We start from the raw sequence: 17794 nt of genomic DNA on the forward strand, positions 1-17794 counted from the left end.
AAGGGTTCTGCATCTCTGTCCTTTCAGCTCTTTGTGTATGAATATCTCCATCCCTCTGGATCTGCGTCTTCTCTGAGTTATTTCCATTTCTGTGTGTCTGAATTGGCTGTTCTCTGGAGGTGCTTCTGTACTTCTGGGAGGGTGCCCCTGGGCTTCTGTCTCTAAGATTCTAGACTCCTCTGTCACTCCGGCTTTTTCCTGCTGGTGCTGTTGGTGGATGGTTCTCAGTTCCAAGCCTAAGCTCTCACCGCTCCGGAGTGTCTGGCTGGGGTGTGGCCATTCTAAGGGTGTGTCCCGCCATCCCTATTCCTGTCCTCACCCCCTCCGGCTCCCCTCAGGCCCCCTTCTCCAGCCTCTCTCCCCGCTAATTCCCATCCCGCCCCCCCCCCCCATCCATCTGGTCCCCGCTTCCTTACATGGTCACGGCCGGGGCCTCCCTCTCCCGGACGTCCCCCCCTCCCCCCGCTGTCTCCCGCCCCCCCAACCGGACACAGCCCCCGCCCTGCTGCTACCCCTCAGCCAGCCAGCCCGGCACCCCAGCCATGGAGGACCTGGGTGAGTGGGGCTAGAAGCCCCGGGACCACGAGCCCCCCTTTCCAGTCCGAGATGCCTCCATCGCCTCTCCCAACCCCATCCCACCGCCCCTCTCCCTGGAGTTCATTTTCTGCTTCCCCACACCGCACCTCCTCTCGTCTCTCCCCACCCCTATTCATCTTTGCCTCTTCTGCCTTAAGGGCTCTCTTCCTTTCTTTTCTCCATTTCTGTCTCAGTTCTCTGTCCTCGGCCACTCCCCGCCTCATTGCTTCTCTCCCTCCTCTTCTTGCTTCTCTTTCTTCCTCTTTCTCTTCCCCTCCCTCTCTTCCTCCTGCCCAGCTCCACGTCTCCCTTCCTGCCTCTCCCTTCCTGCACTTTTCTCCAGTCCTTTCCCCCTTTTCTCCCGAGGAACTGAGTGAGGTTCACTGGTCGAAAGGCTGGAGGGACCAGGGAGTGGAGCGGAGGAACCAGATACCTGGGTTCTGAGAAGGGAGCAGAGGGGAGGCATTAGGTTGGTGGCAGTGGGGATTCCTGGGTGTGGGTCTGCAGAAGAAAGCTTCGAGCAGGAGGACAAGGGCCTGGGTCACAGAGAAAGGCGGGAGTGGAGGAGGGAGTGGGACTAGGAAGGGGAGTCAGGCCACCAGGGAGTACACTTCTCTCCCGGTGACTGTCTCTCTTCGCCTCCCCCTTATCCCCTCTTGGACCACGTATTGTGGTCTTTGGTAGGTAACCCAATCTAGGGGTCCTAGTTGGGGGAAAGAGCTAATCAGAACAGTGTGGGAGCCTGGCAGATTACTTAATGAGAGGGCTGAGAAGGATGAGAGGTCCCTCTGAAGAGGTTTGGAAGAAGGGGCTGGGGCATAGATCAACCAAATGGACACTGAGGCCAGGAGTCTAAATGTTAAAGTGTGAGAGAGGGCCAACTGTAAAGTTGAGTTGAAGAAGATAGGATCTGATAATAATCCAAAAGAGCCAATGAGGTATCCAGCAAAGAGCCCAGGACTTAGTGTACAGATAACACCTGAGAGACAAGTTCTAGACATACGTTCACCTCATATTGTCCTACGTTTAGAGCCAGAAGAGACCTTGAAGGCTCTTTACTTTTACAAGTGAGGGAACTGAAGCCCAGAGAGATTAAGTGACTTTGTGAGTTGGGATCTGAACCCAGCTGTTCTCACTTCCAAGCCTGGTGACCTGGTAATGCACCATACAAAGTTGCCTCTCTTCTTTCCACTTGTTTCTTTGTGAATGATAGATCTAGAGTTGGCAGGCAGATCTCAGAGACCATCTAATCCAGTCCCCTCATTTTACAAATGACGAAGCTGAGGCTTAGGCATATACGCTGACTTGGCTGAGGTCACCTAGCTAGAAAGTGTCAGAGGTGGATTTGAAGCTAAGTCCTCTGACTCCAAGGAGCAGCTAGGTGGTGAAGTGAATGGAGCACAGGGGCTCAGGAAGACTCATCATTCCGAGTTCAAATCTGGTCTCACACATTTACCAGCCAGGTGACCCTTGGCAAGTCACTTTTAACCCTGTTTGCCTTAGTTTCCTCATCTGTAAAATGAGCTAGAAAAGAAAATGACAAACCACTCCAGAATGTTTGCCAGAAAAAGGTGGGGTCATGAAGAGTCAGGCAGGACGGAACAACAAAACCAGAGTGAGAACCTCAGCTGTTACGACCTGCCTGACCTTTGACCAGTCACCACCACTCTGAGCTTCAGCTTCCTTCATCTATCAGATGGTAATAACTGCATCACAGGCTCGTTATGGAGACTAAATGAGATAGCTAGAAAATGTTTTATGAATCTTAAGATGCTCTATGAATGTTAGCTATCATCACTTTTTCTGGGCCTCATTTTTTTACTCTAAAATGAGGGGGTTGGGATGTATACTAAAGGGATCAGATTAGATGATCTATAATGTCTGTTACAGTTTATAATCTTATGACCTCATAGAAGCTGTTTTGAGGATTAGATGACACAATTGCTATACAAATACAAGGGCTTTCATGGCTGGAAGTAAAACACCCAACCTGGCACAACTCCCAGGATTGGCCAAGGATGAAACAGCTTGGCCATATTGTGTTGCTCCCAGCTTTACCCTTGTATGGTTTCCCTGGAGGCTTTTTGACCCTGTGATTATCTAACTTTTGGTTTCTGACCCCAACTCTGACTTCGGATCCCTTTCAAACATTTGCCTCCTCTAACCTAGACCAATTCAGCCCCTTAACCTCTAAGTAACCCTCTAGTCCACTCATTCAGAGTCTTCTCACAGATGCTCTTTTGTCTGACCTGGAGTCTACAACATCCCACATCCCTCGGGCTGGGGCTCTTAGGGACCAGCCCCAAGAAGCCACCACTGCTCCTCCTCCCTATAGCCAGCAGCAGCAGGTAAGAAGAGCAAAGCTAAGGGTCTAGGGTTCCTGGGTTGGGGAGGGGCCCTATCATTTCTGAAGCTCCTCTCTAGCCTCAGATGTGTTGCTTCTCTCTGCAGAAGGTGGCCAGGGAAACCTCTGGGGCCTCAGGAGACAAAGACCATCTATACAGGTGAAGGGACTGGAAATGTCCTTTAGAGGCTGGTGGGACTGAAGTTTACCCTTCTCCAAGTCCAAGGGGCTTGCTCCCTCCATGCCACCTGGGCTCTGGTCTGAGTCTTTTTTATTTCTGAGTCCTCTCCCCATTCTTCCTCTCGGCTCTAGCACCGTATGTAAGCCTCGTTCCCCAAAGCCAGCGGCACCCCCATTCTCCTCCAGTGGCGTCCTTGGTGCTGGGCTTTGTGAACTGGACCGCCTGCTGCAGGAGCTCAATGCCACCCAATTCAATATCACGGGTAAGAGAAGAGGGAGAATTGAGGATAAGGGGAAGAGGCAAGTAATGGTGAGACTAACAACCCCTCCTTCCAACCAGATGAAATCATGTCCCAGTTCCCATCCAGCAAGGCAGCTGATGGGAAACGAAAGGAAGAGCAATCTGAGGAAAAGAAAAGGCCCACCACGTGAGGCTCTTGGAGACAGGGTTGGAAGGGCTACAGCTTGGTAGCTGGATCCCCAGGTCGGGGGTAGAAGTGGGAAGCATGCAGATCCAGATGCCTGCATTGTATGGGGTTGAGGGTTTGGTAAGAGGGAGGACTGAGAGCTAGGGTTCTTGGGTCTGGGACCTGGTAGGACTGAGAAATGGGGGAAGCTGCTGACCCAACCTATCTCCCTGCAGCCCACCTAGCCCGACACCACAACTACCAAAACCTTCAGCCACCTCAGCTACCCTGGAATTGGACAAGCTGATGGCTTCTCTTTCTGATTTCCGTGTCCAGAACCATGTAAGCTGAATGAAAGGGTCAGGGGTCTCCAGGGAGAGGGTAGTGGCTCTGGTTAGTCCCAGCCACTGTGATCCCAGTACCCACCTAACTCTGAGAGGTCATCCCAACTCTTTCCCTGTCTCCAAGCCCTCCCCCTTCAGCTCAATGGCAGATGGGAACCAAATGGCAGGTGCCTCTGTTTTATACCCTAATAGCTTCCTGCTTCTGGGCCTACCCCAAAGCCAGAGCTGAGCTCAGTGAGTGATACCACGCCCCCACCCACCTCAGGGTCCAACACGGAGGGCAGCCTGGACACCATGCTGGGGTTGCTACAGTCAGACCTCAGTCGACAGGGAGTCCCCACCCAGGCCAAGGGCCTTTGTGGTTCCTGCAATAAACCCATTGCTGGGCAGGTGAGTAAGGCCCCCAGGGGAGCAGAAGAGGGGAGGAGGGAGGAAAGACAGATACATAGACAATAGGACACACACACACACACACACACACACACACAAACTAGGCTATGGATTTCTGTGGGAGAGTTACAAAAGTGTTAAATTTGTTAATTATAGACATGTTGTGCAACCTTAGCTGAGGCCTCACTACGGTTAAGCAAATCTTTTATGTATCATTTATCTACTCCTTTCCCATTCCACACAACTCTCATTCTAGACCTTCTCTTCTAAGCACTCGCATCCTTTGACACCCCAACCTCTCCACACTCTCAGCAGATGATCTCACCTCCTGTTTCCCTGAAATTAGGTCTCCTCACCTCAAAACCTGTTTGTAGGGGTATATCAGGCAAGATTCATGGTCTCAAAGATGAACATGCCTGTATCGTGTGGAATCACAAAGTATAAGAAATTCTCTAGGTAGAAGGCGTGGGAAGTATAACATTTATTTAGAGACCAGAGGATCAAATCCCAGAACCAGTAACCCCAGTTCAACATAGCAATAGTTGTATCCCAAAGCCGGTAAGTCCACCTCAATGTAACAACAAGGAAATTATAACCCAGGATTACAGCAAAGAGCCGAGTCATCCTGTAACCTTCCCCCTGCTAGGGCCTTCCCGTAAACACTCAACAAATCCCAACTATCTGCTCGCCTACATTCTCTCCTGCTCCAGTTCTCTGGTCTCCAAAGCTCTCTAGTCTCCACTCTGCCCTCTCACCTCTCCGCAGCTCTCCGAGTTCTGTAGCTCACTCATCTGCAGATTCTCAGCTCTGTCTCTAGAAGTTCTTACTTCTTCTCCTTGGTCTGAAATCTGACCTTAATGGCTACCTTCTGCGTATATACACTCTTCTTAGGGCCCAAGGGCCTCACGCCGAGTCAGCAAAAGGGTGTAGGCCTGGGGCTTAGCACTTAGTAAGTAAAGGGTGTGGGCCTGCCTCTACTCAAGCCTCCCTTAGCCCCACCTGAGGCTTATTGAATGGGCAGGAGTGATCTTTAATCACTGATTGGCATCATAGGGGGCAGGATGTGTAGGCCAGTGCTATATCTGGGAGTCAGGAAGTATTGGGTTCAAATCTTACCTCAGTCACTTCCTACCTATGTGAGCCTGGACAAGTCACAACCCAAGCTTCAGTTTCCTCATCTGTCAAGTGGAGGTCATAATAGCACTTACCTCACAGAGTTGTTGTGAGAATAAAAATGAGATAATATATGTAAAGTGCTTTTCAGACCTTAAAGAGCTATATAAATATTAGCTATTATTAACTTTCTGCCCTTATGGAGCTGGGACAAGCTACTATTCTGACTAAGGCTGCCTCCTCTATCTGAGATCCTTATTCCATTCCTTCCAGCATCTAATTCCGTTGATAATCCATTCTCTTGAATCTTTATATGTTTTCTATGTGTGTGTATGTGTATATATATATAGCTTTGTGATATATAGCTTCTATCTCATTCATGTACATATCTCTCTGTCACACTCACACACACACACACACATACACATGCACACACAGGCACACAGTTTCCCAAAAACATCTCAATGTAGTTTTGAGCTTTGACAGCTTAATAGCTTTGGTGATATATATATATATATATATATATATATATATTTACATACATATATTTCATATATGTTTGTGTGAGATATAGCTATATCTATGTATTAAAATTTCACTAAGACTTTTGGGACACCCAGTACATTCTCATATCATTCCTAAAAATTAAAAAAAATTTCCCTTGACCCCTTCCCCTTAAGCTGTCATCCCTCTCTCTTCCCTCCTACATTGCCAAAAAAGTAAACAGTCTGCATTCTTTGCCTTCCCTTCTTCATTCCCCACTTTCAGCCCTTTCCATTTTGATTGTGTTCCCACCGCTCCACTGAAACTCTCCTCTCAAAAGCCACAAATGACCACATTTTTTTCTTGCCAAATCCAATGGACTTCCTTCAGTTCTCTTCTTCCTTGACATTTCTGTAACCGACCATGAAATCGTGATCTGCAGGACCCTTGGAGAGAGGGAGATCTCAGACCCATTGAGTATTACCGTATGCAGAAAACATTGGGAGAGAGGCAGTTTAGATAAAATATAACATTTGTCTTCATAGAGCTTTACAGACTAGTAAGGGAGATGTGACATATAACCTTAATATAAAACAATACCTAAGTATATGAAGTTTTTTAAAAGTGCTAGGAAAAGGGTATTTATCCTAGGGAAGTGGGAAAGAAATGAAGGAATGACATGACCAAATCTTTGTGCAGGAGAAATGATCCTGACGGTAGTGTGAAGGATGGAGGGAGGGAGGAAAGGGCTGGTTATTGTGAAGTCCAGAAGAACCAATGCAACAGTAGATGGATGGTGATGGAATCTTATACCAGGGTAACAATAGTATTACATTGGGAAGAACTGCCAAAGAAAAGGTGGTATTGAGAGGTATTTGGTGACTAACTGGATATGAGAGCCGAAGGTGAGAGGGAAGAATCAAGGTTTCTAACCCATTAAACTAGAAAAGAATGTTAGGGTGAATGAGCTGCCGCTATAAAAGGTGTGAAGTCAGAAGGAGGAATATGTTTAGGAAGAAAGATTAACCTTTAAGTAATTTTCCTTATCTATAAAACGAGCAGGCTGGGCTAAATAAAGACCCATTTTAGCTGAAATCCTGTGTTGCTATAATAAACTCAATTTGAGGCATAGGGAATTTGAGATGCTTGGGAGGGAGGTGGGGGACAGCCAGGTGGTGTTTAGAAGAAGCCAGGGTTTAGCGCCTACTTGGTAAATGACCATAGGGACACTAGAAGACTCATCAGCCAGGCTCTAATGTGTCTATGACCATTTGACCCACTTCTTCCTTGCAGGTAGTGACAGCTCTAGGCCGGACCTGGCACCCGGAGCACTTTTTATGCGGAGGGTGCTCCGTGGCCCTGGGAGGTAGCAGCTTCTTTGAAAAGGACGGTGCCCCTTACTGCCCTGAATGCTACTTCGAGCGCTTTTCCCCGCGCTGTGGTCTCTGCAATCAGCCCATTCGCCACGTGAGCCGTGTAGCACGAAGCGCCCTTCCACAACCCCTTGCCCTGGCTCAGTCTCTCTTAGTCTCCTCTCTCCCACCCCGCCCCCGACTCCGGCAGTTTTTAAACTCTAGGGAGCCCTACACTTCCAGCCACCTGAGTCCCTGACCGCCCCTCCACCCGCCCCACCTTCCTTCAGATAGCATATATAAAGCGTTTTCAAACCTTAAAGGGGTATAGAAATGTGCATTATTATTATTATTATTACAGAAGATGGTCACCGCCCTGGACACCCATTGGCATCCTGAACATTTTTGCTGTGTCAGCTGCGGGGAACCCTTCGGGGAAGAGGGTGAGAAAGACGCCCGGGGTACCCAGCAGCAAGCAGTCCATTCCCCCACACCCCTTAGACATTTCCCCTTCGTCCTCCTCCCCCGCCACCTTCCGTCATGATTTCACCCGTTAGTCACCTCTCCCCATCCAAACTGCCCCAGATTCCCCCTTTGGGGCACCCGCTGCCCTCTCATCTTCCGATCTTTCCCCTGATCTTTTCCACCCCACCTTGCCCGGACCCGCAGGGTTCCACGAGCGGGAGGGCCGCCCGTATTGCCGCCGGGATTTCCTGCAGCTGTTTGCCCCACGCTGCCAAGGTTGCCAGGGTCCTATCCTGGAGAACTATATCTCGGCGCTGAGCGCGCTCTGGCACCCAGACTGCTTCGTGTGCAGGGTGAGAGGGGCTGGGGCGAGCGGGGGCGGGGGGGGCGGGGAAGAGATGAACCCGGGCTCTCCAGCCCGCCCCCTGCCCTGCTTGGCCCCTAACCCTGAGCTGCTCTGTTGGTTGGTCCGCTCCTCCAGGAGTGCTTCACGCCCTTCTCGGGAGGCAGCTTCTTCGAGCACGAGGGGCGCCCGCTCTGCGAGAGCCACTTCCACGCTCGGCGCGGCTCCCTCTGCGCCACCTGCGGGCTCCCGGTCACCGGCCGCTGTGTTTCTGCGCTGGGGCGCCGCTTCCACCCGGATCACTTCACCTGCACCTTCTGCCTGCGCCCGCTCACCAAGGGCTCCTTCCAGGAGCGTGCGGACAAGCCTTACTGCCAGCCCTGCTTCCTCAAGCTCTTCGGGTGAGCGTTCACCCACGAGAAGGTCCCGCCTCAAGTTTAGAACCCTGTTCCAAGAAAGGCCTGACCCCTTAAAAAGAGCCTGGTACGAGGAGAGGCCGCACTGCTCGAGGAAGCCCCTCCCCTCTCTTTCCACAAAACCTTGTTCCTGATTAGACTCCGTCCCCCATGAGGCCTCACTCAGGAGCTAGACCCACGTCCAAAGAGAGATCCTTTCCCTCTTCGAGAGCCGGACTCAAGAAAAGAACGCATCCCCAGCACACCTGGCCTTTCAGTTAGAACCCAGTGCCCGCAGACTCCCGCCCCTTAACTAGACCCCTGTCCAAAGAGAGGTTCAGTCCATTGTTGAACCAGTAAACAGGATTTTACTGAGCCAGTCTCTAACCTGAGAATGCCCAAACAGCAGGCCAGAGACAAAGTGCCAGTAATCCGATAGCCGTTTAATTAATTCGTTTCATTTATGAGGAACAGATTCGCAAATCGGGAATTCTGATCAGAATTCCGCCTTGTTGAAGTGAAGATGGAGACTAGCTCAGTAAAATCCTGTTAAACGGTTCAAAAATGGACCAAGTGTCCATTAAATAGAGCTCTGTCCCAGGAGGTCCACACCTATCACATAGTGGGAAGATCTTCCAAAACAAAAAACAAGGCTTCCTGGGGGAGAGTCCCTTCCCAAAAGCAGCACAACAACTATCCCTGAAGCTCCATCCCTCTGGGCAATGTGGAGAGGCAAAGGATTGTATAGTGAATTAGTGCCTCACCTCATGGGAAAGGGATGGTGAGAAGTAAAGTCTTGTCTTAACCTTATACTAGTTGGCTCAAGTCTATCCACAGGAATAGACTTTCGGGGATACTCAACGTAGTGTAGGGGACTCTTGTCTAGGTTTCCCCAAATGTGGGTAATAGAATCCCTCTCTAGGTTTTAAAGCACTTGCATTTTACTAAGAAAGAGCTTATGGGAATGGGACCAGGTCCAAGAAAATTGAGGATCCAGGTTCTGCCTCAGGGTATTTTCTGAGTGCCCGGGGTTTCCCTCACTGCTGTCCTCACCTATGTCTATATAAACACATATTCCACAAACTGGCTTCCTGTGTTTGTGATTTAGCAAGGGAAGTCAGGAGCCTGGCCCTGCAGCCTTTGCCAATTCTGATTCTTTTACTGCTGGAGCACACACCCCATATCCGAAAACACAAAGCTTTGTTCTGCCATGGAAATGGAAAAACCCTTTTGCTGTCCTTCTGGAACCTAGGGCTTAGCTTCTGACTTTGTTGCTCCACGGAACCACTGAGCCCAGAAAGGACCCTGATGAATTAGACAGTTTGAGCTGGAAGATTCATTAAAGACTATCCTGCCCCCCCCCTTTTTTTTTTTACAAGGGGAGAAGCAGATTCAGGAAAGGAGAAGGGATTTACCCAAGGCCACACTGAGTTGGTGGCAAAGCGGGAAATCGAACCCAGTCCTCTATCTCCTGGCTTTCTGCCTGTCCATTCATTAATTCAACACATTTCTGAACACTCACTATACGCTAGAAGTCTGTGGCTCTCAGTCATTGTCCAGTTAGTATCCTCTGTGGTTGAAGAAGTGAAGAAAAGGACTGGTTACTGAAAAACCCGCAGCCCTAATTATATTTGTAGAGGGCTGTGGGCATGTGATGCAGGCTGTTAGTTTCTCTCTCAGGTGCTCTTAGGAAGAGATATACCAACCTCCGTACCCCACACTGCTCAGTCTAGCTTGTTTACGTGGTAATTCTCTCTCATCAAGTTCAATAGCAGTCTATTGGGTATGTTCTGGGGTTTTTTAATTACCAAAAATGCAGAAACTCTATCTGTAATGGACTTGCCCCCCGCCCCACAGAAGTCTTTTCTCCCATCACCTAGCTTCCCATCTCTCAAACCATAAATTTATAGGCTTAGAAAAATCAGTGTTGCTGGCCATATAATTTATTACCAGTATCAAATAATAAACATAAACACTTAAAACAAAGCTGCAATAGAAATTAAAGCCAGTCATTTCCATGCTCTGGGAAAAGGGGGAAAAGGTGAGATGTGCTGAGTGGAATTACTGGTTTGGTGTAGTCCAGGGGTAGGGAACCTGTGGCCTCAAGGCCACATGTGGCCTTCTAGGTCCTTGGGTTCAGCCTTTTGACTGAGTCCACGTTTTATAGAATAAATCCTTTTATTAAAGGGATTTGTTCTGTGAAGTTTGGATTCTGTCAAAGGGCTGCACTTGAGGACTTAGAGGGCCACATGTGGCCTTAAGGCTGAAGGTTCCCCACCTCTGGTATAATCTCAGTGTTTAGCATTCACTCTTCTGCTACATCTTTTACTGGTTTGCTTCTTCACACACACCTATCTATTTGCATCTTGCTCTCACCCTTCCACTTCCTTGAGTAATGTCCTCTCAAACTTTGCAGAAAATCTCTGTGCCACTGGAACCCCAAAACAAACATCTCTCCTCAGACTTTCTGTTTAGCCCAAAGATTTTTCTTTTCTGGCAAGTTCTCCAGAGTCTCTGTGATCTCATTGAAAGGTACAGCCCAAGTACCCAAGGTCTCTGTGATCCTAGATCTCAGTAACTTATAAGTGTAATCCATAACCTAGTTCCTCAAATTGGTTGGCTCACACATACTTAGATTAATTTGGGGGTCCTGAAAATGGTCCGTTTCCCTCTTTGACTCATCGCTTCCACCTGGAGTTAATCCATGATCATCTTCAAAAATAAAGTTTAGGTATAGCTCTGTGCAGGTTTTCCTAAATGTGGATGTCATCCTTAACTCACACACAGACCCTCAATGTACAATTTGTGTACATGACAGCCTTTATTTCACCTCACAGAAAATGTGTAGGCTGTGAAGGTCTCTTAGGAACCTATGAACAGATACAACAGAAGCACCCAAATGGCCCATCAGTTCTTGTTGGAAGGGAACTGAACTTGGGGTTACTGCAAGGATAATTCTCTTTTTCCAGTGAGTCACTCCCACAGAGTCCTAGTCTCCCCAAGACTTATATTGCCACCCTGTGGTTTAGATTATCGTCTCACTACCCACCCTACCCCACCCCCAAGGTTAACCAATAAACTTTCTTTCCAGCTTTCTGTAAACAAGTAAACCCCAGGTCTCAATCACATCCCCTCTCTGCCTGAGTCTCTTCAATCTGAGGAGTTGGCTTCATATGGCAGATGTCTTCCAAACCCCAATTCCTAGAACAGCTTTCTTTAGAGTTTCTCCTTTAAAGTGTATTGATCAGAAAGGCACAACGTATTCCTGGTACACCATCTGCTTTGTCTTCAACCCTTTTGGTATTGACGTTTAAAATTTTGTTTGGGGGAAAGGGGCTTTTTTTTTTGGCCAAGGTGGTACTTTTGTGTGGCTATCTGGAGGCTGACAATAAGTCCCAGAAATCTTCCTTGCTAGTTTTAAATTCAACATTCTTCACTTTCCCAATGGACCAAGAAGCTCACTCTAAAGCTAAAAAATTAATTATAGAAGAGGCTAGCAGCAAAGATCTTCATTTTTTTTATTGGGGGTAGGGAGAGATAGATTGAAGACTTGAGAATAGCTAGAAAGCTTAAGTATCACCTGGTCTGGTACCAGATAATTTTCTTTTGTAAACACTTCTAATTACTTTTCCCCAGCATGTTATTTCTGAGTATATATATTCTCTTTTCTCCCATGAATAAACTGTAAAAAATGAACTTAGTTTGGAGTGTGTGGCAGACAGGAATAAAAAGGAAAAAAAAGCAGCAGTAGCAAGGGGAAAAAAAAGACAGGCTAATAGGCATCAGGTATAGCAGATCTCTGATTTAAATAAGGGAACAAAGAATTCAGGAAACTTCATACCTCAGATTATAGGCAGCTAGGTGGCAAAGTGGACAGGTCATCCAGGCCTGGAGTCAAAAAAGCTCATCTTCCTGAGTTCAAATCTGGCCTTAGCTGTGTTACACTGGGCAGTGTCACTTAACCCTGTTTGCTTCAGTTTCCTCATCTGTAAAATGAGCTTGAGAAGGAAATGGCAAAACATTCTAGTATCTTTGCTTAAAAAAACCCAAATGGGGGTCTCTCTTCTAATTTTTTAATAGTATGATCTTTAATATTAAGGTTATATATTCATTTAGAATATATTGTGGAGTATGGTATATGATGTTAGTCTAAGTCTCATTTCTGCCAGACTGTTTTCCAGTTTTCCCAGCAGTTTTTATCCCCATCTTAAAGTTTACAAAGCCTTCTCACACAACCACATTGATCACAATGTAATCTGTACAATGTAAACTGTATAGGACATATAGAAATCTGAATACCAATAGAGTCAGCAGTCAGTAATAATAGTCAATAAACATTTCTTAAGCACCTTCTATGTGCCAGGCACTATGCTAAGTGCTGGGGATACAAATATAATAAAAGGAATGCAGTCCCTATATTGAATGAGCTTACACCTCTAATGGGGGAAGACAAAACACAAAAGTAAGCTGAAAAGGATGGCTGGAGAAGGTACCTGACTTGGGGCTTGATGGAAAAGTCAGAGAGGTCCCAGAGTAATGTAGCAGGTAAGAAATAAAGTCACCCAGAATTGATAGGAGTGAAAATCCAAGAATGGAGCCAACGTTAAAACCCATAACCCCAGATATGTATACAGAGATGCACAAAGTATGAGTAAAAAACCAAGTTGACCTGATAAAGGCCTCATTTCTAAAATATACAGAGAACTGAGTAAACTAAGAATATAAGTCATTCTCCAATTGATAAGTGGTCAAAAGATATGAATGGGTAGTTTTCTGTTGAAATTAAAGCTGTCTGTAGTCATATAAAAATGCTCTAAATCACTATTAATTAGAGAAATAAAAATCAAAACAACTCTGAGGTACCACATCTCACCTGTCAGAATGGCTAACATGACAAAACAGGAAAATGATAAATGTTGGAGAAGAGGTGGGAAAATTGGAACACTATTGCATTGTTGGTGGAGTTCTGAACTGATCCAACCATTTTGGAGAGCAATTTGGAACTGCCCAAAGGGCTATAAAACTGTCAAAGGGTATCTTTGACCCAGCAATACCACTTCTAGGTCTATATCCCAAGGAAATCATAAAAATGGGAAAAGGACCCACATGTACAAAAATATTTATAGCAGCTCTTTTTGTGGTAGACAAGAATTGGAAATTGAGGGGATATCCTTCAGTTGAGGAATGGCTGAACAAGTTGTATATGAACGTAGTGGAATACTATTGTGCTATAAGAAATGATGAGCAAGCAGACTTCAGAAAAACCTGGAAAGACTCATATGAACTGATGCTGAGTGAAGTGAGCAGAACCAAGAGAACACTGTACACAGTAACAGCAACATTGTGTGATTACTAACTTTGATAGAGTTAGCTCTTTTCAACAATGCAAGGATCTAAGACTACTCCAAAAGACTCATGGTGGAAAATACTATCCACTTCCAGAAAAAAGAACCATGGAGTCTGAATGCAGATCAAAGCATACTCCGCTCTCTGTTTTTTTTTGTTTTGTTTTGTTTCTTCTTTCTCATGGTTCCTCCGATTGGTTGTAATTCTTCTTTACAACATGACTAATGTGAAAATTAAAAAAAAAAAAGCAAGGTGAACTAGAGATCCTAACTCAAGGAGGTAATTTCAAAATCACTGGTATCACTGAGACTTAATGGGATGGAACTGATGATTAGAATATAGCCATCAAATAGAGTAACATTCAAAAGAATATGGGAGAGGAGTAACACTACATATTAAAATGTGGTCATGTGAGGAAGTCCAAGAGCAAGATGTGAGCATGGTAGAGATCACTTTATAAAAATCAGCGAAGAATGAAACAGAAGAGATATTATCTTGGGAGTATTTTTTAGACTACCTAGACAGAAGGAGGAAATAGACGACATAATGAGAAACTGATCACAAGACTGGCAAAGTGGTAAGAAAGGCAATAAAATGTAGTAGAAATAACATGGTCATCTGGGTTCAAAATCTCTGATCTTCTACTTATCTTTTATGTGGCCTTAAGCAAATAATTTAACCTCTCTGGGCCTCAGTTTCTCCTCAACTGTAAACTGAGGGAGTTGACCAGATGGCCTCTAAGATTCCTTTCAGTTCTGAATTTATGTCCCACCATCCATTTTAGGATAGTGATTAGACCTATGATTCCACTGATATGAGAAACTTCCATATGAGGAAAGACCTTTACCAATGCAAGTCAGGACCTTCTTTACAATTCATAGTCTTAGAGAGCTGCCTAGAACACTGAAAAATTAAGTGAATTGCCCAGGATTGCATAGTCTTTATGTGTCAAAGGTGGGACCTAAGCTCAGATTTTTCTAGCTTTGATGCCAACATTCTATCCACTGTGGCTCTCAATGACCCATTTTATAAGTAAGAAAATTGAAGATTACTGAGTTTAAATAAGTTACCCAGGGTTATGATTCCAAATCTAATATTCTTTCCCCACTAAAGTCATCCTGTCTCTGAATGCTGTAACAATGCCTCAAATTCATCATGTTTATACCTTGGCTGGTTTCTCCCTCTAAAAAAAAAATCTACTCCTTCTTCTGGTCCCTACTCCCAATCACCCAGGTTCCAAACCTTAGATGTGTATCTCTAACTAATTATATTTCTCTCTACACGGATACATCACCATCAACCTCAAATTCATTTGTTTGTGCCAAACTATCTTTCCCCCTAATCCTGTGCTTCATTTTGACTTGGTTATTTCTGTCTCTACCACAACAATTCACCCAATCTCCCCCAAATCATAACTTTACTATTATCTTTGACTTGTTCTCCTTCACCTCTCAAACACAATTAGTTACCAACTTTATGGATTTTATCTATATAATATCAAACAGCCAGTGTGTGAAATGAGGTTTCCTTATAGATGATGAAATGGAGTTTCTGAGACATTGAGTGATTTGCCCAGGATCACAGTGCTACATTATCACACCCATGCCCATCTCTGTATTACCACTGACCTCATCTGAGTACTTCTAGGCCCTTATCACCATCAGCATGGAATATTTCAATATCTTCTTTTGAATTGATACATTTCTGAGCATATTCTTCCCCTCCCCCTACTGAGTGAGCCATTCCTTGTAACAAAGATTTTTTTAAGAGAAAAAGAAAAAAAAATACAGCTCAACAAAACTAACAATCAGACTGCATCTGGCAATATATGCAATATTCCATATCCATGTTCCCCTCCCTCTGCAGTAAAGGAATGTCTTCTCCACTCTCTTCTGAAGTCAAGCTTGGATTACATAGCATTTGAGGTTTGGTTGTTACTCTTGAGGGAATACTCATTTGCTCAGCAAAATAGGAGGCAAGGTCACGGCAAAGGCAGCATTTTAATTGTCTGACTCTAAATTTATTGCCGTCTCTTCCAGCCGAGGGGGGCAGGGTGCAAACTCAGGAACAAAGGAAGCTGGAACAAAGTTATGGCCACTGACTAACGTAAGATGTTTTGGGGGCCCAGTAAGGTGAACGACTTTTATATGACTTGGGGTATTTGTAGAAGAGAAAGGTGGAAATATTAGTTGAAGGTTGAACTATGATAGAAGGCCTTGATAGCTAAGCAGCTTGGACTCTTTTTTTAGTGGGTAATAACGTAATAGCTAACATTTACATAACACTTTAAGGTTTGCAAAGTGTTTTACAGATATTATTTCATTCGACCTGCACAATAACCTTGTGACGTAAGTGCTATCCATTTCACAAAAGAGAAAACTGAAGCTCCGGGAGGGTGACTTGCCTAGCGTCGCACAATCAGTGTCTAGGTAGGATTTGAATTCAAATCTTCCTAACTTTAAGTCCAGTGCTCTGTCTCTTATATCACCTAATTGCCCATTGACAAGGAAGCCACTGAAGTCTCCTGATCAGGGGGCAGACATGATAAGAGATGTGCTTTAGAAAGATTTAATGGGGCAGTAGTTGTCAGAAAGGTTGGAGAAGAGACCATCAGGAGGAAAACCAAGTAGGAAGCTATTAGAATAATTCAAGTAGTAGTCATGAGGACTTGGGTTAGGCTCCTATCCATGGGAAGAGAATGGAAGAGATGTGAGAGATATTAGAGACAAGGTGAGAGATATTAGGGATGTGTGGGGTGAGAAAGAGGAAAAATATGACGACTAATCTGAGACTTCAAGCCTATGTAACTGAAAAGATGGTGGTGTGACCAACAAGGATAGCTGGGAAGCTAGGAGGACAAGATGAGCTTTGGTTATATGATGGGTTTTAAGAGTGGCTGTAATATCCAGGTAGAGAAATCCATATTCTCTCTCCTGGTAGAGTGAGGGCTGAGGTTGACAGTTTAATCATATCTGTGTCTCCCAAGCGATCCACAAGTGACCTGCACAGCTCAGTTAGGGTCTGTCAAATAAACACATGAATTTATGATGCGGCCTTTTGTTCTTACATCACAGTCATTTCCAGAGAATCTATCCCTTTCCCACCTTAGTGAAACTTCTCTTCTAACAAAGCATGTGAAATCAGTTAAACAAAATCAACTGATACATGACCCCAAAGCAGCAAGGTGGCACAATGGATAGAGCGTCAGGCTTGGAGTCAAGAAGACTCATCTTCCTGAGTTCAAATCTGGCCTCGGACACTTACTAGCTGTGTGACCCTGAGCAAGTCACTTCACCCTGTTTGCCTCAGTTTCCGCATCTGTTAAATGAGCTGGAGAAGGAAATGGCAAACCACTCCATTATCTTTGTGAAGAAAACCCCAAAAGGGATCCCAATGATGTGACTGAAACAACTAAACATCAACCCATAAGAGAACATAGAAAATATGTCCACCCATATTCACTCCCCTACCTCCCCAATGAAAGAAGGGAGATGCATTTCCTCATCTTTTTCAGGGACTGAGATTAGTCATTATAATTACATAGTGCTCTTTTTATTTATATTGTTGTAGTCATTTGGCATATTGCTTTTCTGGTTCTGCTTACTTTACTCTGCAGCAGTTTATGTCTACCCACGTTTCTCTAAATTCCTCACGTTTGTTGCTTATTGAGGTATTTTAGCATTCCATTACACTCATATACCACAATTTGTTTAGCTATTCTCCAGTCGATGGACACCCACTTAGTTCTCGGTTTTTTTGCATGACTCAATCTTCTTTGTAGATCCAGCTTATACTTATCTGTTTATCTCCTCTCCAGAATCAGTCATCAACATGAATCTCACCCTGTAATATCGTGGCCCTTATTTACCACTGGGCATGAGACCCTCTGACCCAAGATGAGGGTAGGGGTACCGGGTATCTGAGAGTGCCAAGTGGGGACTTCTCGGCTCAGTGCCCCCCAAGGTAACCATTAAACCTTTGGAGGGTGGAGTCACCTCTCCTGGAGTTAGGGGGAGGCCAGTGTCCAGATAGGACTAGAGGCAGAGCTGAGGCATC

General features: G+C 45.5%; 1 protein-coding gene across 2 annotated transcripts; it reads left to right on the plus strand.

The window, feature by feature from the left end:
- The first annotated feature begins 497 nt into the window (after positions 1-497).
- On the plus strand, positions 498-9475 carry TGFB1I1 (transforming growth factor beta 1 induced transcript 1). 2 transcript variants are annotated; one of them, XM_036742119.1, is made up of 11 exons: positions 498-555; positions 2809-2924; positions 3001-3080; positions 3233-3363; positions 3441-3528; positions 3744-3849; positions 4044-4241; positions 7131-7304; positions 7551-7632; positions 7859-8007; positions 8136-9475. In XM_036742119.1, exons 1-11 carry the CDS (start codon positions 543-545, stop codon positions 8400-8402), a joined length of 1404 nt encoding a protein of 467 aa, XP_036598014.1. In that variant the 5' UTR covers positions 498-542; the 3' UTR covers positions 8403-9475. The 2 variants fall into 2 exon arrangements, with proteins under 2 accessions (XP_036598014.1, XP_036598015.1); XM_036742120.1 differs by having other exon boundaries at positions 3028-3080.
- Positions 9476-17794: the final 8319 nt, after the last annotated feature.

This window comes from Trichosurus vulpecula, chromosome 1, assembly GCF_011100635.1.
Source record: "Trichosurus vulpecula isolate mTriVul1 chromosome 1, mTriVul1.pri, whole genome shotgun sequence".
In the NCBI taxonomy this organism is placed as follows: Eukaryota; Metazoa; Chordata; class Mammalia; order Diprotodontia; family Phalangeridae; genus Trichosurus; species Trichosurus vulpecula.

What these genes read in the sequence shown, in the direction of transcription:
- TGFB1I1 (XM_036742119.1), top strand. An exon ending in GAAAAGAAAAGGCCCACCAC is followed by an intron (nt 3,529 to 3,743) that starts GTGAGGCTCTTG and finishes ATCTCCCTGCAG; the next exon opens with CCCACCTAGCCCGACACCAC. An exon ending in CAGACTGCTTCGTGTGCAGG is followed by an intron (nt 8,008 to 8,135) that starts GTGAGAGGGGCT and finishes CCGCTCCTCCAG; the next exon opens with GAGTGCTTCACGCCCTTCTC.